Source organism: Rhinopithecus bieti, unplaced genomic scaffold (genome assembly GCF_001698545.2).
Source record: "Rhinopithecus bieti isolate Rb0 unplaced genomic scaffold, ASM169854v2 scaffold_79793, whole genome shotgun sequence".
Taxonomy (NCBI): domain Eukaryota; kingdom Metazoa; phylum Chordata; class Mammalia; order Primates; family Cercopithecidae; genus Rhinopithecus; species Rhinopithecus bieti.
In genome coordinates, this window is record NW_016829883.1 from 526493 (window position 1) to 547971 (window position 21479).

The window sequence follows — 21479 nt, forward strand, 5'->3', positions numbered from 1 at the left end:
TGTTGTTGTTTGGATTTTTAACATGGAGTCTCACTGTATTGCCCAGGCTGCAGTGCAGTGGCGTGATCTTGGCTCACTGCAACCTCTGCCTCCTGGGTTCAAGCAGTTCTCCTGCCGCAGCCTCCTAAGTAGCTGGGATTCCAGGTGCCCACCACCACGCCCAGCTAAATTTTGTATTTTTAGTAGAGACAGGGTTTCATCATGTTGGCCAGGGTGGTCTTGAACTCCTGACCTCAAGTGATCCGCCTGCTTCAGCCTCCTGGAAGTGCTGGGATTACAGGCGTGAGCCACTGCGCTCTGCCATCAGGTGCATTGTCACATGTTTATATAAATGCCATTTCAGAAGACATGTTTTAAAATAAGTACTTTTCCACATTATATCTTTACAAAGAGGTGAAATTGTCACCTTCTTAGGTGGATTATTCCCAGAGGCCTGCTAGTCTTACCTCACATATGGGGGCAAGACAAGAACGGTGGCCAGGCAGCAGCAGGGCCAGAATGTCATCTTGTTAGGCACATGGAGATCAGAATTTCACACCACATCCTTGAGTATGCTGTTTGAACCAAAGCTTTGTGTGGCACTCGGTGTAGTTGTGAGTGACAGTGCATATTCCCTTTATAATTTCCAAATACATATTTCTTTACAGATCTTTAGGTTCCTGAAACTGGTGGCAACATGACCTGCTAAATTTTCTGCTTGGACCTCTTTGGTTCTCTCCCCTTTCAAGTGAGCAACACCACAATGACTGTCTAAAGCATGCCTTATTTAGCCTCTCCTGTAAGGGTGATCTAGCCAGGTACATTTTAAACAATGCTTCAGTGTAGAAGGTGTAAACTATTTTGGGCTTGATGTGCTGTGAATGTTGCTTTTTTTCCTTTGTTAAAATATTTAAATAGAAGTGAAAAAGGTCCTCTGAGGATCAGATCATGCATGCGCCATTTTTTACTTAATGCAGCTGTTAAATTGGCAAAGCTCTAAAATGCACTGCTGCCATCTAGTGATACATTTTTGTAAAGTACAGCAAAACCTACAGATATATACAGTATATAAATATAAATATATATATACTATATTTATATTTTTTGGGGTGCGGAGAAATCCAATAAAGTAACATGCTTGTTTTCATTTTAAGCTGCCTGATATTCATTCCTTATTGTATGTTGTCACTGAGGAAATTGTGCAGTTCTGGTACATAAAGATGAGTAATATAAACTGAAATCTATAATTTTAAGGGCTTAACCTGTGACTTTAATAAGCTGGAACAGTCCACTGAATGGGTATAATGAATTGCAGTATATACGTATGATTGCTTTTTAAGTGATTATCTTTTCTTTTGTTAAGTCATGTAAATTCATAAATCCTTTTGCACTGATGTGTTGAACCTTATTCTTGTACATTCAATCAAGGCAAACTTTTATAATTTTTCTTTTGTTTCCAATGACCTTGAAATGTTATAGCATGGTGATATTCTATGCAACTATAGTTATACTTTTTGGTTTGACACTGTATTTTTTCACATTGATTTACTGGTTGATGATAGATTTTATAACCTAACAGGGTTCTCATGCGGTGCGTAACTGTAGATGCATGTACTTGTGTTTTGTGTAATTATTGAAGTGCAATGATGTATAAAAGTGGATTCACCTGTTTTTAAAAATAAAACATTGATAAAAGGTGTTTGGAATAATGCTTTTTATTCTAATATCTTCTTTAATTTTAGGAGGAAGCATTTTTCAATACTTTGAAGTTCCTTAGTTATATATGTATACAGAGCATTAATTTCTCAACCCCGCCAGCTTTTTAAGTTCCTTTTCTACGTCTTCCACAAACGCAGGGAAATTCTGATCCATAAGGCACAAACGCAGGAAGGGGCCTAACTCTTCTGCACCCCATGCAGATTGTTCATAGATACGGGGCAGCTCCTCCGAGGCCAGAAGAGTCTGCAGGGATACCAGAAAAGTAGTTACAGATTACAGGTCAGCAATACCTGGCTAATAGAACACAGGCAAATAGTGCTTTAAGGAAAGATTAGAGAAATACACACCAAAAAAAATTAGTATTAATTAGCTTTACAGGGTTCCTTTACGTAGTTTTACTGTTACACTTACAATTTTGTATATTAATATGTTTTCTGAATACACATAGCATGTGAGATAATCTTGTTGCCTTAAGGAAAGAATTTCAAATATACTGATGAGATGTTTGCAAAGTTGAGATTCTACTTTAATGAAGAAGACTGTGCTGATAACCTGTGGATTGAAAATAAACCTGTCAATGAATGAGCTCCACTAGCTTAGTTCATCTTCCCCACAGCATAGGTGGCAGAGTGGATGTGAGCAGTCTACTATGTGCTAACCGCATTCTGAATATAAGAAAGAGGCCACAAACTGCCCAAAGGACATTAGTTCACACATATCTTTTTCTGGCCATCTGAGTTTTGACAGATAGTCATCTATCACCACAATAAAAATACAGAACATTTCTTTCACTTCCCAAAAAACTCCCTTATGTGACCCTCGTGCTAACCATTGCCGTGAAACCCTTAACCCTTAGCAATGACTGATCTCTTCTCCATATAGTTTTGCCTTTTCCAGAATGTCATATAAATGAAACATAATACACTGTTGAATCTGGCTTCTTACACTTATCATAATGAATACATTTGAGATTAATCCACGATGTTGAGTATTTCAGTAGTTCATTTTTACTGCTAAGTATTACATTGCATGAATGTGCCACAGTTTGGTTACCTATTCTCTAGTTGAAGTACATTTGGGTTGTTTTATTTTTTGCAATTATGAATAAAGGTGCTATAAACATTCACTTACGGGTTTTTGTGTGAACACAGATTTTCATTTCACTTCAGTAAATACCTGGGATTGAGTCATGTGGTGAGTGTATATTTAACTTTGTAAGAAACTGCCAAACTGTCATCTATAGTGGCTGTCCCATTTACATTCCACTAGCAGTGTAGATGAGAGTTCTAGTTGCTCACCCATCCAGGGTTTGGTATGGTCAGTTTTTGTTTTTAATTTAGGCATTCTAATAAGTTTGCAGGATGTCTCATTGTAGTTTTAATTGGCATTTGCCTAGCGACTAATAATGTTGAACTTTTCACAGGCTTATTTGTCATCTGTATGTTTTCTTTGGTAACCTGCAGTGTTTTAAAACCAGTTGAATAAGTTGCCAACATTTAAGTATTAGGAGAGTTCAAATAAAAATCTTGACAATTTGGAAGATCTGGCAACACTGGATCCACAGCCCCACATGATGATGATGGGCTCCGGTTCTGTGTGGTCCACTTACTTTGGTGCATTGACTCGGTCATCTTATTGATTCCTCACATTAATTCTATGAGGTAGGTGGTTTTATTATTTCTGTGGATAGCATGGTTTAGTGTGTAAGTACATAATTGATATTTCTCTAGGAATTCTCTATAACAGAAATTTACTTGGGATATACAGCACTTGTTGTGTTTATTTTTAGAGATGGGGGGGGTCTCACTATGATGTTAGGCCAGGCTGGTCTTGAACTCCTGGCCTTAAGTTATCCTCCTGCCTCAGTCCCCCAAAGTGCTTGAGACTACAGGTGTGAGCCACCATGTGCGGCCTACATCCCTTGTATTAATTGCATTTCTATCCCATCTATGGTTATACCACACTTAGTATCCTATTAAATGAACATTTATGTTTCCAATTGCTTAACAAGCATTGTGATGAACATATGTATATTTGTGTAGTTGAAATGAAGTTATAGATAACATATTAAATTTGATATGTACTGCTAAATTGCCTTCCAAAAGGTTTTACCAACTTCCATAGAATGACATGTCCAAAAGATAAGAGCAAATAAGTAATGTATCTGAGCTCCAAGCTTCATGCTTTTTCTCATTTGTATATGGTTCTTCCATACTACGTAAATAAACTGGGTAAGGTATACCTTTTCTAGCAACTGATATTTCCTAAATAAGGACATCACACCCTGCCTTGTTTATTGTTTTATTGCAGCTCTGTGTTCGTCACCTTCTCTGATTCAGTTAGCCCCTAACTCCAATGCAAATATGGGCATTATTCAGTCAGTTCTGCTGCTGGACAAATAATTTTTTTTCATAGTTACTAGGTTATTAAAATAAATAAACATGAATTCTTCTTAGTCTTCCTACCTCTTGAGTTTTTATTCTATATGATTGTCCATTTATTTTGAGTTAGTGGCAAGCCAGATGGAGAAACACCTTTTTTAAAAAAACTACTGATAGCACAGTTTAGTAGAGGAATTAAAAGAAAATTTGGCCAGGCACAGTGGCTCACACCTGTAATCCCAGCAATTTTGGAGTCCGAGGTCAGGGAATCACTTGAGGTCTGGAGTTCAAGACCAGCCTGGCTAACATAGTGAAACCCTGTCTCTACTAAAAAATACAAAAATTAGCTGTGCGTGGTGGCACATGCCTGTAATCTCAGCTACTCAGGAGGCTGAGGCAGGAGAATCGCTTGAACCCAGGAGATGGAGGTTGCAGTGAGCCAAGATCGTGCTACTGCACTCCAGCCTGGGCAACAGAGTGAGATCCTGTCTCAAAAAAAAAAAAAACATACTTGAAGATTGATGAACTCCACGCAGAATTCTGTGGAAAGCAGAAGCTGCTGACTTGAACACCTGCAATGAGGAATCCAGTGAGGAGGAGACAAAGTCCTTGCAGAGCTCCCAGGAGAGTAGACATCGCACAACCATAGTTTTGAATGAAGAGGTTTTGTGGCAGGGGGCAAGGGGCTGTCTGAAAGCAAGTCTGAGGTAACAGAGTTGAATCCTCCTGGGTTTCTACACATCCTTAGCTGAGTACTGACAATCTGCCCATATAGAAACTGCTGTAGATCTGAATCCACATTCATTTTGATATTTGTCTTAAAATAGTTCCCAAATTTCATTTCCATAATTACAATGGAGTCCTCCATTTATTCTTCTTTTTTGGGAAAGTGGTGATTAAATTTTCTGCCTTGGACATTCAACCACTTTTCTTCTTTTTATTTCCTTTGGAGGGTAGATCTTGACTATGTGCCTGCAGCCATCATGTCTCACCTCACAGCTTACTGTAATAAAACTTACTCTGCAAGGGGTAGATGAAAATGGCCCTGTCTCTATCACCTTTTAGAGTAATGCTTTAGGTTTCTCTCCTAAAGCAAAGAAGTGAACAAAGGGATACAAATTAGGGGTCACTGCTTTTCATGACAAGAAAATTAAACACAGAAATAAGCTCTACCTGAGCTAACTGCGTCAGTGAGGTCCTTCCGTCTGGAGCGCCTGTGCCCGCCGTTACACGCTCTTGCTGTTCTGAGTGCTGGTGGGACTGGAATAAAACAACATGCAATAAGGAGACTAGCTGAATGTAATCTTACATACCACAGGACATTAAAGAAGCAGAAATACGCATTCATGTTCAAAGAAAGAAAATACCACCAAGAGTGGTTAAAATGATTGTCAGCATAGGTCTGTCTCAGTTTAAATGGAGGGTTACTTGAGTTACCACAGCAGGAGTACTGAGTTTAAATTTGCAGCTCCTGACTTCTATTTGATGTTCCCCAGCCGTTGGCAGGCTGTTAGTGCTGCTTCCTGTCAGACACTGGGGCATTCTTCTGTTGTCAGAGGCCCAGCCTAGGATTCAGGACCACGTATAGGCCCTGGAGGGCTGGCCGTGGCAGCCTGCATGCATGGACGGACCCCAGCTTCTGATCATGATTTTTCACCTTCTAAAAATTATTGCTCAAGTAATGCATGTTCGTTGCAGAAATGCAAAATGGGGGGAAACCCCTATAATTTTAAGACAACGGATGTTTTCAGTAAAATGATTTTTTTAAAAAAATCTCATTTTAGATATTCTGAAGGAATGAATTCTTCTGTAAGTAAAACTTATAGATACCTGGTTTCAGCGACTGTTTATGCCTCCTACATATTAGACACTGAGATGGTACAGAGATAGGAGCTACAAAGAACAAGATAGAGTCCTGCCCTCTGGAAGCCCACAGCCTAGTGAGAACCTAACAAGTAAAACCATGAATTATCTTGCAACTCAGGAAGTGCTGGAGGTTCACAGAGAAGTGGGTAAACTGGAGGGCTGTATGCTAAGCAGGAAGTACAGGGATGCTCTAAGGTCCATGCTATCTGGAGAGAATCTGTGGTAATAAGTTGTTCTCAGGTAGGACATGGGATGCTTTCCAGGGAAATAGAATGAACAAGGTACAGGAGGTCTGGAGGCCTGAAGGGCCCTACCTCCGTTCCTTCCTAGCCACATGTCTGCAGGCCCCACTATGCTTTGGGTACCTGAGGCTGCTGCAGTGCTAATCTCCAGATAAGCAGTGGTGCTCCTGCACTAGGTATGAGCTGATGGTGCAATACAGGGAGAAAACAGGGCACTCTTTGGAGGGCGCTTCTGTCCATCAGCAACAAGTCTGACTACCCGAAGGCGGGAGATGCCAAATTCTGTCTTCTGTCCTACAGAGAAGCTGATGGTTGCTAGTCAGTAGGTAGCAGAAAACCAGACCTGGAAGCATTGAACAACAACAACAACAACAAGAAGGAAGTGTGGAGGTACAGTGAGGAAGGAAAGAACAAAGACAAGAAAATGAAAAAAATGAGCAAAATGACCAAAGGACTCTATAATCAAGAGCCCTTAGACAAGCTCCCTTTTTCTCTTCAGTTCCTTCAGTTTTCTCCTCTGTAAACACAAGGCAGACTCTAGTGCCTAGTGTTTCTTCAGCTATCACATTTGATGCTTTCCTAGAATACATATCATTTCAGCTCACACAAAGAACTAAGATGTCAACCAAAATTGCCATAAACACTGTAAAAAATAGCTAAGTGGCACTGAACCACCTGAGGTTAGGGTCCACCCCTGCAACAGCATAGAAATGGAAGGGTCTGCGCACACAGTAGCTGGAGTCCCCTAGCTACTTTCTTGTGGACTTTCTGTGCTAACGGGAAAGAGTCTTTCCCATCCCCCTCCCCAGGGTGGGCTGGTTGCCTTTGAAGTGCTAAGGTTGAGAAATGCCTGGTTAAGCCACAATTAACAAAATTACAAGGCTAAGGAAAAGCAAACACTAAAATATGAGCCAGGAAATGACTCAAGAACTTGAAATAGAATTCTCTCTATTTGCAAAGAAGGAAACAACCCTTTTATACTAAAAGATTATAGGTATTACAAAAATGACACACCTGAATGTAAGAGAGCAGCAAAATGACCAGAACTTGGCCATGGCTTGTACCTCTTAAGATAGATTCTGAGAAAGAGCACATGCTACCAAAATTTGTACATCAGTAGTTAAGGGCAAACCTTATGTTCTGCCATTAGGAAAACTAGAATGTTTAGGTGGTACCTCACAAGGTCTGTTACCCTGGTGGAATTTAATCCAATGACTTTAACTTGTCATCTGCTCTGCAGCTTCATACACTGTCTTATCATGCCCTCTTTTGGCTCTGGAGGTTCTGATCCTTGCTAATTGGTCAGGATGCTGATTTGTTCATTTGCAAGGGAAGGCACATCTGAATGGGTAACATTGGGGGCAATAATAGTAATGATGGATTTTGTGATTATATTTGCCAGGCATTGTATTGGGTGCTTTCTATACAGCATTTTAATCTCACCATTTTACAGATGGAGCTAATTGGCTTCCGTGAGATCACACAGCTGCTAAGAAATAGGGCCAGGATTCTAACCTAGATCCATCTTGATACCAAAGTCTGTGGTCTTTGCACAACATCATGCTATCTTAGTCAAATCACTCAATTACAGTTCAGAAGAGTCCCTGAAAATAGAATCAAGAAAGGCATGTAAGTGTCCTAACCACTTCTCAGGTGTTTCTACCTAGACATTTGGGATCAGTCTTTAACATCAGAGAGCTGGAGCCTTCATCTGGGGCTGTAACTCACAACTCAGCCTGCATTTGTTAACTGCATGTTACAACTTCAATTTATTTGCCTTTGTAATACTTAGGTAATTGTGTAACCTGACAAGGTTCTAGCGTGATGTGACTTCATTACCTTTATAAGGAATTCCAGACTGAGTTCCCAAATTCTGGAACCCTTTTAGGTTTTTGTTACACTCCATGCATTGGGTATACTATACTATCATCTGAATCTATTGGGCAGTGAAACATGAAAATCTGAAGGGCAAAGAATCACAAGCAATAAAATACCTTATAGTAACCACTCCAACCCATTTGTAGGGAGGGGATTCTTAAGAAATACAGCAGGAGCTGAATATAGACGGAGCATTATTGTTTGAAACTAGATCCAGGGTTTGTGAGGCAAGCAGCTTCAGCGTTAGGACATCTTCATGAAAATCAAATGAAGGGAAAGAACTCAAACCACCAAAATCTGTTTGGCAAACTAAATACATTCAAGAGGAAATCATGTTAGCACCTGCTTAAAGAAAAAGATTTTATAATAATGAAAATTTATGTTCACCTTAGACAAATTATAAATAACAGGAAACTTAGTGACAGCCGGGCCTGATGGCTCACGCCTGTAATTCCAGCACTTTGGGAGGCCGAGGCGGATGGATCGCCTGAGGTCAGGAGTTCAAGACCAGCCTGGCCAACATAATGAAACCCCATCTCTCTTAAAAATAAAAAAAGTAGCTGGATGTGGTGGCAGACACCTGTAATCCCAGCTACTCGGGAGGCTGAGGCAGGAGAATGGCTTGAACTCGGGAGGCGAGGTTGCAGTGAGCCGAGATCGTGTCATTGCATACTCCAGCCTGGGCAACAAGAGCGAAACTCTGTCTCAGGAAAAAAAAAAAGAAACTTAGTGACCAATCAGCAAAAATGAAGTGTTTTGGTTAAGGAAAACTAACAGGATGAAGTAATGGAAAACCAGGTTTGGAAAAATGACTTCTCAAAGCAAATGCAAAACCCAGCTTGAAAGCAGAATCTCATCTCAGGAGCAGAGATAGGTGCTTATTCCAACAATATTTGAAACTATGCCAAAGAAATGCAGAACACATATTTCTGGGAGAAATCCTATAGTCATGAGTCTCAAATGTTTTTCTCTCAAGACCCCTTATGAGGCCTTCAAAGAACTTTGATTTGAGTTACATTTATCTGGTATTTATCATATTAGAAATTAACATGGAATTTTAAAATATTAAAATAATAAACCCACTTTATGTTAATATTGAAAACATTTTTATGGAAAATAACTTTTCTAAAACAAAATGTCATGATTTTTGCAAATCTCTTTACTACCTAGTTTAATAGAAGGTGACTGGATTCTTACATCTGCTGCTGCACTCAGTCTGCTGTAATGTGCTGCTTTGGTTGGGGACATGAAGAAAATCTGGCCTCACACAAATTGTAGATGGAGAAGGGAGGGCTATTTTAGAATAGCCTGTTCAGATAACTGGATAGTCCTTGATATAACACCAAAACTCAACGAGTGAGTTGCTTAAAGGTAAGTTGCAATATAGAATCTGAAACCATAGCAATGAACTTGTTATACTGTTATAGTACACTCTTTTAGCCTGTCTTACACTTTTGAATAGCTCTTTATCCACGTATAATTTTGTGGCATTCAGGCATTGGTCATTTGGACAATACTGGTTCACTGAATATACTGTCTTTCAAATATTGACACATTTCATCAGGTAATTACTTATAAAAAAGTAAATCACATTTATTAATAGCACCTTTAGAAAAGTCTTCCAGGTTGGGAAGTTGTGAAGCATGTGGCAGATACAAGTTTTTCAAGATTCTAATTTTCACTTGGAAGTTTAAATTTTATCATTTTCAGTAAATACTATCAGTTGTTTTCCTGAAGTGATAGTTCATTTCACTGATTTTTGAGAAAATGTCTGCCAAATACCCAAATCTGAATGACCATAGTCTATTGTTCTCTCACATGATGATGGTATTTTATGGAAAAAGAGGCTAGTTCAAAATACAAATGTCACACAGGTGCATTCCCTTGAGACAACCATGGTACTGCAGACTGCAGGGTTATTTCGTTAGTTTGTTCTTCCTGCGAATGATTGGAACATGATGACTATAAGTACAGTTTGGTGCCACTGCCTGATCTGTGTGATGACGGCAGCCTTACTCATGATGCCTTTGTCTCATCAATTCAAATGCTGACACAGTGAAAAAGGCAAGTGATACTATTTCTTTAAATATTAAGAAAAATAATTTTGACCTTGTGGACCCTCTGGAAGGGTCCTAGGGAGGGGTTCATGGACCACACTTTGAGAACCACTGTTCTACAGTGACACCCAGAATGCAGCTGGAACTCCTCCCTCCCTAATTTCTGAATAGGGAGCTACAATGAGTGTTGGCCTCAATTTTAAAAAGTCGCCCAACATTAGATGTTTTTAAACTACAAACCTAACAGACTCGACAAACTCCACTGTCATTTTGGCCACTCATTGTGCACTGCATTGTCATGTTTCCTGCATAGCCGACACATCAGCCTACTTACTCCAGCCTGCCATGGGACACTCTTTGCAGAGTCCTTCCTTTGACTGCCACTTGTCCTGGGTGGGCCAGGAATCAGCTGAAGCTCCTGGATGTTCCCATCCGGCACCTGAACGGTTATGTATTGCGCCAGCTTTTGAACACAACTGCAGCAGTGTTCCAGTGCCTGCTCCTTTGACTCTCCACTGAACTGTACTCGAAACAGGCGACTCTTGTCCTGTTTGACAAATCAAAAGTTAATGTGAGAGACCCTCGTCATATAACTTTACCTTTATTTACTTTGGGGTCTTCCACTGAGTGGTTCCTTTGCTTGGCGGAAGAAGAGGTATAGATAAGGGAACAGTCATCTTCACTTATTGATGCAGACATAGAAAAGCCAATAATTCATTTTCTTCCCCCTTTTGGGAGTTGCTCATCATACTAAAATTCACTTCCCTCTGGGAAGTGACATCAGCAAAAATGGAAAAGCTCTATCATAAAGACAAGATCACTATACTGATTGCAGATCAATGTTTTATCATGCTTTGAAATAAAGATTTCACAGCTTCTAATTCCTTAAGTTAAAAATCTGAGAGGATAATAATACAGCATAGTCCTGCTCAACAAAATTTTTCTAAACTGACTAATATCAAACCAGGTAGATACCACATTAAACAAGGCAGTGAGCTTAAACAATACTGAGGAATAGTAACAGGCAGATGCTCAAAGCTAACAGATCTCATGCTAATGATCTGTAGTACTCTTTATCCTTAAAGAGGCCAGACTACCACACAAGTTGCATAGTGAAAGGCTGTCTTTAATTTGCTGTATGAGTCACATCCCTTGGCAAATTAGCAAATGTGGGACAGATGCAATTAAAATTTGTAAAATCTGTCTACTACATCAAACTTATTTGATTACAAGTATAAAACATCTGTGTAAAACATCTAGATTGTAACAACATAAAATCATTTTAGAATAGTTTCCCTTTTTTCTAGTCTACTTACTCTGCCTAGTTTAGAGGAGTCAACCTACATAAAAGCCTCCTGAAACAGGACTGTATATATTGTATACCTTTCATCAGTTTCCTCTGTAAAGAAATGCAGATACTAGGCTTAGCACAGTGACAGTCCTTTTCCCCCATGAAATATATATACCATGTTGCTACCTTGAAAACACTCTTAACTACAGTTAACAAAATCCTGTAAGTTCCTATAAGCAAATAGTCCTTGATATTCCTGTTCACAATTCACACTATTTAAATAAACCCATCGAGTAAAGCCATATATTTAGGTTACAGAAAACTCTTGGCATGGCTAAGATAATGGTAAACTATCATGTTTAGAAGAATAGACACCACTACCCCTTTTCACTGCCACTGTTTGGTTCTCTTCATATTTTAATTCATTTAATTTTTCCCCTGAATATAAAAGTAATCCATTATCATTATCTTGTCCAACATTGGAAAAAATATGAAAATAGTCATATATATCTGTGGGTATATAAAAGAATATATGCAAACACTCGTATAATTTCTAAAATTTTAGGTACATAGGTATATATATGAGATACATGAGATGTTTTGATACAGGCATTCAATTGGTAATAATCACATCATGGAAAATGGGGCATCCATCCCCTCAAGCACTTATCCTTTGAGTTACAAACAATCCAACTCTATTCTTATTTTAAAATTTCCATTATTGTCATCCTGTTGTGCTATCAAATACTAGGTCCTGTTCATTCTTTCTTTTTTTGGATCCATTAACCATCCCCACTACCCCCCACTACCCTTCCCAGCCTCTGGCAACCATCTTTCTACTCTTTATCTCCATGAGTTCAATTGTTTTGATTTTTAGATCCCTCAAATAAGTGAGAACATGTGATGTTTGTCTTTCTGTGCCTGGTTTATTTCACTTAACATAATGACCCCCCAGTTCCATCCATGGTGTTGCAAGTAACAAGATCTCATATTTTTAACTTTTATTCTAAGTTCAGGAGTCCAACTGCAGGTTTTTTACATGGGTAAACTTGTGTCACGGGAGTTTGTTGTACATATTATTGCATCACCTGGGTATTAAGCCTAGTACCCATTCGTTATTTTTCCTGATCCTCTACCCTCCAAAAGGCCCCAGTGTATGTTGTTCCCCTCTATGTATTCATGTGTTCTCATCATTTAGCTCCCACTTATAAGTGAGAACTTGTGGTATTTGGTTTTCTGTTCCTGTGTTAGTTTGCTAGGGATAATGGCCTCCAGCTCCACCCATGTCCCTGCAAAAAATATTTCATTGTTTTTATGACTGCATAGTACTCCATGGTGTGTATGTACCACATTTTCTTTTTCCAGTCTATCATTCATGGGCATTTAGGTTGATTCCATGTATTTGCTATTGTGAATAGTGCTACAAAGAACATGCATGTGCATATGTCAATATTACAGAATGATTTATATTCCCTTGATTATATACCAAGTAACAGGATTGCTGGGTCAGATGGTGTTTTAGGTCTTTGAGGAATTGCCACACTGTCTTCCACACTGGCTGACCTAATTTACACTCCCACCAACAGTGTATAAGCACAACCTGCCAGCATCTGTTATTTTTTTACTTTTCAGTAATAGTCATTCTGACTGGTGTGAGATGGTATCTCACTGGTTTTGATTTGTATGTCTCTACTGAGTAATGTTGAGCTTTTTTTCATATAGTTGTTGGCTGCATGTATGTCTTACTTTTAAAAAGTGTCTATTCAGCCGGGCACAGTGGCTCACGCCTATAATCCCAGCTCTTTGGGAGGCTGAGGGAGGAGGATCACAAGGTCAAGAGATCGAGGCCATCCTGGCCAACATGGTGAAACCCTGTCTCTAGTAAAAATACAAAAATTAGCTGGGCATGGTGGCACATGCCTCTAGTCCCAGCTATTCAGGAGGCTGAGGCAGGAGAATCACTTGAACCCAGAAGGCAGAGGTTGCAGTGAGCCAAGAGCGTGCCATTGCACTCCAGCCTGGTAACAGCGAGCTTCCATCTCAAAAAAAAAAAAAACAGAAGAAAAAAGAAAGTGTCTATTCACCTCCTTTTCCCACTTTCTTATGGAGGTTTTTTCTTGTAAATTTAAGTTTCTTGTAGGTGCTGGATATTAGACCTTTGTCATATGCATAGTTTGCAAAAATGTTCTCCTCTTCTGTAGGTTTTATGTTTACTTTGTTGATAGTTTCTTTTGCTGTGCATAGCTCTTTGGTTTAATTAAATCCTATTTGTCAACTTTTGCTTTTGTTGCACTTGCTTTTGGCGTCTTTGTCACGAAATCTTTGCCTATGCCTGTGTCCTGGATGGTATTGCCTAGGTTGTCTTCCAGCATTTTTATAGCTTTTGGTTTTACATTTAAGTCTTTAATCCATCTTGAGTTAATTTTTGTTTATGGTGTAAGGACCCTTCCAGTTTCAATTTTCTGTGTATGGCTAGCCAGTTATCCCAGAGTCTCATTCTTTTTTATGGCTGAACGGTACTCCACTGTGTGTAAGTACCACATTTTCTTTATCCATTCATCTGCTGATGAACACCTAGGTTGCTTCCAAATCTTGGCTATAGTGAATAGTGCTGCAACAAACATGGGGGTGCAGATATCCTGATATGCTGATTTCCTTTCTTTTGGGCATATATACAGCAGTAGTATTGCTGGATCATATGGTAGCTCTATTTTTAGTTTTTTGAGGAACCTCCAAACTGTTCTCCATAATGGTTGTACTAATTTACATTCCCACAAACCATGTAAGAGGGTCCCCTTTTCGCCACATCCTCTCCTGCATTTGTTATTGCCTGTCTTTTGGATAAAAGCCATTTTAACTGGAGTGAGATGATATCTCATTGTAGTTGTGATTTGCATTTCTCTGATGATCAGTGATGTTGAGCACCTTTTCATATACCTGTTTGCCATTTGTTATGTCTGATTTTTGAGAAATGTCTATTCAAATCTTTTGCCCATTTTTAAATCAGATTATTAGCTTTTTTCCCTATTGAGTTGTTTGAGCTCCTTATACATTCTGGTTATTAATCCCTTGTTATATGGGTAGTTTGCAAATATTTTCTCCCATTCTGTGGGTTGTCTCTTCACTTGGTTGATCATTTCCTTTGCTGTGCAGAAGCTTTTTAACTTAAAGCAATCCCCTTTGTCCACTTTTGCTTTTGTTGTCTATGTTTGTAGGGTATTACTCAAGAAATTTTTGCCCAGACCAACATCCTGGAGAGTTTCCCCAATGTTTTCTTGTAGTAGTTTTCTTAGTTTGAGGTCTTTAAGTATTCAATCCCTTTTATTTCATTTTGTATATGGTGAAAGATGGGAATCTAGTTTCATCCTTCTGCACACAGATATTAGTTTCCCAGAACTCTTTATTGAAGAGACTGTCTTTTCCCTCAGGGTATGTTCTTGACACCTTTGTGGAAAATGAGTTCACTGATAAATGTATTTTTATAGGTTATATATTGTGTGTGTATGTATATAAAATTCATTGCTGTTCCATAACATAATTTTTAATTTAACATCAAATATATAAAAATAGAAGTATATACCTCATTACTTTCAATGGCTGAAGAGTATTCCTTTATTTAACTGGCCCCCTATGGATGAACATATAGGTTATTTCCAGCCTTTGTTCCTATTATAAACCACCAAGCTTTGACAAGCACTCTTATACATACATCTTTGTGTATACATGCCTAAAAGCAGACTCGTTGGGTCAAAGGATGTGTGTAATTCATATTTTGGTACATAATGCCTAACTCCCCTGTGGCCAGACAGGGCTGATTTACTCCCACCAAGAATCTATGTGCCCATTTCCCTCCAACACTGAAGATTCTTTTTTTAAATTTTTGTCAACATGCTAGGTTAACATAGTTTTTTAAAAATTTCATTTCTTTGATAACAAGTGAGGTTGACTATCTTTCTTATGCTTATTGGTCATTTGTATTTTTTCTTTTAGTGTGTTACCTATTCATACCCTTAGTTATTTTCCTCTTCGATGGATAATCCCCAAATTATCAAGAGTCACTGAAAGCTAACCTTCCCTGAGGAAGGGAAAAGAACTGATAAGAGACCTATACATTCAGTCTATACTACTACTATGAATCTTCTTTTGTGAAATTAAGCTGATTTCTTATTTACAGTTGTTTAGCTGTTTCCAACAGACTCCATATGAAGACATCTATATGAAGTACCCTTATATTAGCTATTAGGATTCTGCGATTATCTAATCTTTTGACAGTGACATCAGCAACTGTACTTCATAGCTAGCTTTAAAAAGCTGTATGCACAAGCAGACAGCCTACAAGCAGGGCAAAAACCTGAGACCAGTTATATAAGTCTACAGGTGTCTATATGTGAATGTATATAAGAATCAGTTTGGATAGCTAGAGATTTTTGGAGTGTAACTCCAAAAAAGCAACAGAGTAGTTACATGTCTAATAGCCTAACTGAAGTCTTGTTCCATGTTTGCTTCTGTAAAAATTTCAGAATTTAAGCTTATCATCTAAAGCCAGAAATACTACTTCAACGCATGTGGATCCAAGATAAAACCGAGGTACATCAGGAAAAATCTGAAAATTAGTTGTATCTCCATCCTATATCCTCAGTGCCATAGGTTACCATAATGGAAAACTTTCCATTGGATTAACCAGAGGGACTGCTAACGATTGAAAGTCTTGATGAGATTTATTTTTATGCCATAATCAAAAGTCAGAAAGAGCTTCTTGCTGTGAAGTGAAAAGTTCTCAAGTATACCAACAATCACGAACTTCGCCAAATACACAGTCTCTAGTTTCTATCACCTAAGAAGATGGACTTATAATTACTGTATCTTAAGTGCTGGCTTACATGTAAAGTTGTATCTACCCTCCTTCAGAACACTTAATTTCAAGTTATAACAACTAATACGGACTCAAGGAAGCAAATTTAAGGATAAGTGCTCATCTCTTTTCACTTATCTACGTGTACTCACAAGAAAATCAAGGCTTCACTTTCTGGAAGGGATTAGACCTACCAAATGCTGGCTCACAGGTATGAATAACATCTCCCTACAGAGATGCTTAGGCTACAGGCTCCACAGTAGGTGTTCCAAGGCATCGTCACGCCCTGGAAGATGTGGAGCCCAGTTAACACGACATAGCCGAAGAGACACTAGAGGCCTCACACAAACCCAGTGGATTTTCCCTCTGGTTTTAGATTCATCACCCAGATGGGTATGAAATTTTCCATTACCACTGAGACCCCAAATGAAGCAGTTTTCCCCACCACTTATTGTGAATTCCTCTACTATAGAAAATGTGGGAGGAAGTACAGAAAAAGGTCTTAACCAGAGAAGGTACTTCAGCATTTTATTTGATTCTTTGCTTTGAAACTAAAAGGCAATACTCAAAGCCTTGGCTAGATGAAATCATTTTAAAAACTCCTCAGTGAGTTACTGGGAATGAGAAGTAAAGAGGACAGCGGTTGTTTGTGTTTACTTCTTTGAGCCAAAGTGCCCTTAAGATAAGGAATTACATGTCTACTGTTAGCCCATTAGCCAGAACCTATTTGATCAGGATTGCTGGAAAAAGGGAAGCCTACTTATAAGTAGGCAGAATTTATTCAACCTACTTATTTCAGTTCAGAGAGAAAAGAAATATAATGCTTACTACTCACAGAATTTATTATATTAAATTGCTATAAAAGGAATGAAAATTTTACTTCTTCCATTTGTCAATAATAGTGTTTTGGCATAATACTTGAAAACTAAAAGTTATCCAAGGCATGAAGCACCAAAGATACTCTTTACCAGATAGGGCAAAAGAAGAGTCTGTTGGTTCAATGTCAATATATTACATCAAGTCAATAGATCAAAGGAGGAAAAAAACCCATGATCTTAATACTTGTCAAAAAGCATTTGATAAAATGATATGTAATCCTGATAAAGGCATTAAATAAACTATAATTGAAAGAGATTTCCCTTACATGATAAAGAATATCCAACCATTAGCTAGGCATGGTGGCACATTCCTGTGGTCCTAATTACTCAGGAGGATGGGGTGGGAGGATTGCTTGAGCCCTGAAGGTCGAGGCTGCAGTGAACGGAGATCACAACACTGTGCTCCAGCCTGAGTAACAGAGCGAGACTCTTCTCAAAAAAAAAAAAAAAAAAACTCTCAAAAAAAAAAAAAAAAAAAAAAAAAAAAAAAAAAAAAAATCCAGTTAACAGCCAGAGATGGAATTAATGTGTAAACACTACTTCCCATGCAAGTCAGGAAGATGTCAAAGATACTATAACCCTATGATTACAGTGTTCTGGGAGTTCTAGACAATTCGGTAAGGTAGGGAAAGTAATAAAAAATATAAATCATTGGAAAGAAATAGAATTGTAAATTATAAAAACACTTTCCTAGAAATTAAAAAAACAAAGTTAATTAAAGTTTAGTAAGGAGGTTAAATTTAATTCAGAAAAAAATCCAGTAATAACTAGATGGAAATATATTTGGGATAAAGAATACCATTTACAGCTGGGTGTGGTGGCTCATGCCTGTAATCCCAGCACTTCGGGAGGCCGAGGCGGGCAGATCACCTGAGGTCAGGAGTTTCAGACCAGCCTGACCAACATGGAGAAACCTTGTCTCTCCTAAAAATACAAAATTAGCTGGGTGTAGTAGCGCATGCCTGTAATCCCAGCTACTCGGGAGGCTGAGGCGAGGGAATCACTTGAACCCAGGAGGCGAAGGTTGCAGTGAGCTGAGATCGTGCCATTGCACTCTAGCCTGGGCAACGAGCAAAATGCCGTCTCAAAAAAAAAAAAAACACACATTCACAATAGCAGGCAAATGGTTCCTAGCTTTAAATGTTTAAAAAATCTATACATATGGTATATACACAAATATATAAAATTATACAACTACACAAATTATACATAGTTTGAAGAAGAGAAAAACTAGGCAAAAGAAGTAGACAGGTGATTCACAGAAGAAATGCAAATGTCACATTACCATGCTCATCAGTTTTAATAAGAAATGCAAATTAAAGGAATATGTTCATTTCTGCCTGTCAAATTAGAAACTAGTTTTTGAATTTAAATTGTATCACCATGTTGGAGAGGATTTGGATAAATGAACATTCTTACACATTACCAGTACAGTAGAAGCAGGGACAACCTATTGGGAGGGCAAATTTATAAATTTTTTAAAAAAGTGTATACATCTGGGACTTCTAAGTAAAGAATCCTGTAAATAAATCCTTATGAAGATCAGAACATTTTTATAATAGTGGAAAAATTAGCGATGAGTTAAACCCTAGTGCATCCAAACAATAACATGCTACCAAGCCATTATGAGTGTTTTCAGAGATTAATGACTTGGTATAATGTTCCTGATAAAAAGAACAGGATACAAAGTACTACAATCCCCATTTTATAAATTATCTATATGGTTGACACTCAGTTAGCACAAGCCAATCCACAAGAGGGGCTGGAAATGTCAAACGCTCGTTTTCCTAATCTTTGCAGTTCGGGACAGCCATATTACACTGGTCCCTGACACATAAGCAGGCATCTTCTGGTAGTTGTGGGTGGTGGAAAGCTGTATAGGAAAGTGGATGCTTTCCTTATAAAAGGGCCAGGTGATACTGACCTTCCTTCAATAGAAATTCAGTAAAGCTGTAGCAACCATTCTGCACCCAAGAGGGAGCAGCCAGGAGAGTTACAGAGATACCAACGTGGACACTGTTGAGTTGCTGGATGATGCTAGCAACTGCCTGTTTCTAGATTTTTTTTTTTTTTTTTTTTGGAGACGGAGTCTCGTTCTGTTGCCCAGGCTGGAGTGTAGTGGTGTGATCTTGGCTCACTACAACCTCTGCCTCCTAGGTTTAAGCAATTCTCTCGTCTCAGCCTCCCAAGTAGCTGGGATTACAGGCACCTATCACCACCCCCGGCTAATTTTTGTATTTTTAGTAAAGATGGGGTTTCACCATGTTGTACAGGCTGGTCTTGAACTCCTGACCTCAGGTGATCCGCCCGTCTTGGCCTCCCAAAGTGCTGGGATTACAGGTATGAGCCACCATGCCCAGCCTAGGTTTCCTTTTAAGTAAAAAAAAGGAAATCTGGTTTTTTAGGCCATTATAGCTGATTTTTCTCTTACATGCATCTGAACACAATCCTAACTGATACAGTATATATGCTTAGTAAAATCTTCAGAATATTAATAATTATTTTGAGTGGTCAAATTATGGTTGATTTTATTTTGCTCTTTGTAGTTAGTTTAAAATTTTAGTAATAATGTATATTTAGAAAATTTAAAACTCAAATATCAAACATATAGCATGGTATAACTTTTTCAGAGATCTATACATTCATTCAGTATGATATGGTCTGGAGCTAAGTCCAAAGATCAAAAGGCAGCCACAGCCTGGTTCTCTGATAGCTAGTCATAACCTGGGCTATTGGCCTAAGTCACTTTCCTTATATGGGAAACAAAACAGGGGTTCTTGAACATTTTGGAGTGTGTGCTCCAGACCCCTGCGACAATCTGGTAAGCCAGTGGACTCAGAACAATGTTTTTAATCACACAAAATACACAAGTTTACAAAGAAATCAATTATACTGAATTTGTTTATTACAATATTAAGGCGCTAATTTGTGAACTAATGTATATGCTTCTTTATTAATGTATTTGATAATAAAGATCTAGTAGGACTAACAAACACCTTAATTTTCAGGTAGTGATGAGCATAAACATTTGAGATGTCAGATACAACTGAACTGTGATATGAAAGTATCTGTGATTTCCATTTGTGAGAAGTTCTAAAACTACTGTGATCTGCTGGCCTACATTCATAGTGGAAGGAAATGATAAATTTCAATTAGAGGTCAGTGAAAATCCATAGAAGTTCATGGACCCCCTGAATTCTATGGAGACTCTGGGGTCTGTGTACCCCAGGTTAATACCCTTCCACTAGATAATCGTCTAACTCTCAGAGTCTGAGTCCCTCAAAAATTAGTATCTTTCACTTAAATTTCAATGTTATCTACTCCGTGAATGTTAACAGATTGGTTTTCATAGTTATTTTTGAAGGAAAATGATCCAGGTGATTAATATGCATGTTTCTTTGATGAGGATCATTCTTTACACTTAATACAGCTAGAAAGCAAGTAAAAGAGAATTTTTTTAATATTAGAAAAAATGAAAATACATATTCACTGAATCATTTGAAAATATACACCTTTTTAAACATCCAAATAGTAAGACAAATGATGCACTCCACCTCCTCCCGATTTGTGCTTGGGGGACAGAGAATGGCTGCACAGCTCCATCAGATGCATATTGATAAATCCATTAGAGCCTGACTCCTTAGCAATGTCTTCCTGCTAATGAGGCTTCTGCCTCTCTACAGTCCTTGTTTCATGTTTTGCTCATAGTACAAGCCTTTCTTAAACATTTGTATTCTTCCCAGTACATGTCACCTACCAAGAGATGCTCCCAAACACCTCCCCAACATACACACATAGAAGATGAGAAGAGTATGATCATTAGCTTAAATCTTGCCTTTATCGTTGTTCCAAACAACAGACAATCCATGCGTCTTACAATCTTCAACCAGTCCTTGCTACCAATGAGTGAAAACCCTTCCTGAAACAAAATAATTAGGCAAAAATTAGCAACAGAAGCAAAAATATGAAGAATAGCTGTGGCTGCAGCTACTTCCTGTTAGAAAGTTGTATATTTATTTATTGTGTAACTCAAACATAGTAGCAATGACTCAATACAACCAGTTGCCAAGGATGACCCTTATACTAAGTCCTTAATGTCCTGGTGCTTTTCCTGCATGAGCAACATAAAGACAACTTTTTTTCTTAATCTTTTTATGTTGAAAATCAATACAATACTAAAGAGAGTTAAGTGTCCATAGTCATATTTGATATAAAATGCCTCTAGAATTTGCCAAAATATTATTTTATATCCCCCCAAATCAAGGGTTCCATTATACTGATTTATTAACTTATCTGGCATATCTCTAACTCCATAGTAAGAATTCTCTTCACAAGA

General features: G+C 38.3%; 2 protein-coding genes across 5 annotated transcripts in view; one reads left to right on the forward strand and one right to left on the reverse strand.

Moving 5' to 3' along the window:
* NPTN (neuroplastin) overlaps nt 1-1678 on the forward strand; it is a 74583-nt gene extending 72905 nt beyond the window's left edge. For all 4 annotated transcript variants that reach the window (XM_017865117.1, XM_017865115.1, XM_017865119.1 and 1 more), the window contains one exon: nt 648-1678. The gene's annotated coding sequence lies outside the window, so the exon portion shown is untranslated. The remainder of the gene's footprint in view (nt 1-647) is intronic.
* On the reverse strand, nt 1080-21057 carry REC114 (REC114 meiotic recombination protein). The gene is made up of 5 exons (XM_017865120.1): nt 20979-21057; nt 10457-10669; nt 5253-5339; nt 2110-2250; nt 1080-1941 (listed from the first exon to the last, which is right to left on the reverse strand). The coding sequence occupies exons 1-5, from the start codon at nt 21009-21011 to the stop codon at nt 1777-1779; spliced, it is 639 nt and encodes a 212-aa protein (XP_017720609.1). The 5' UTR covers nt 21012-21057; the 3' UTR covers nt 1080-1776.
* Nucleotides 21058-21479: the final 422 nt, after the last annotated feature.

Bases quoted from the DNA above. Each gene is read 5' to 3' on its own strand.
- REC114 (XM_017865120.1), bottom strand. From the start codon at position 21,011: ATGGATTGTCTGTTGTTTGGAACAACGATAAAG. The intron at 5,340-10,456 runs GTAAGTAGGCTG...GTTTTATTCCAG, and splicing joins GTGTCCCATGGCAGGCTGGA to TCCCACCAGCACTCAGAACA. The intron at 1,942-2,109 runs GTAAGTGTAACA...GTATCCCTGCAG, and splicing joins ACATATTAATATACAAAATT to ACTCTTCTGGCCTCGGAGGA.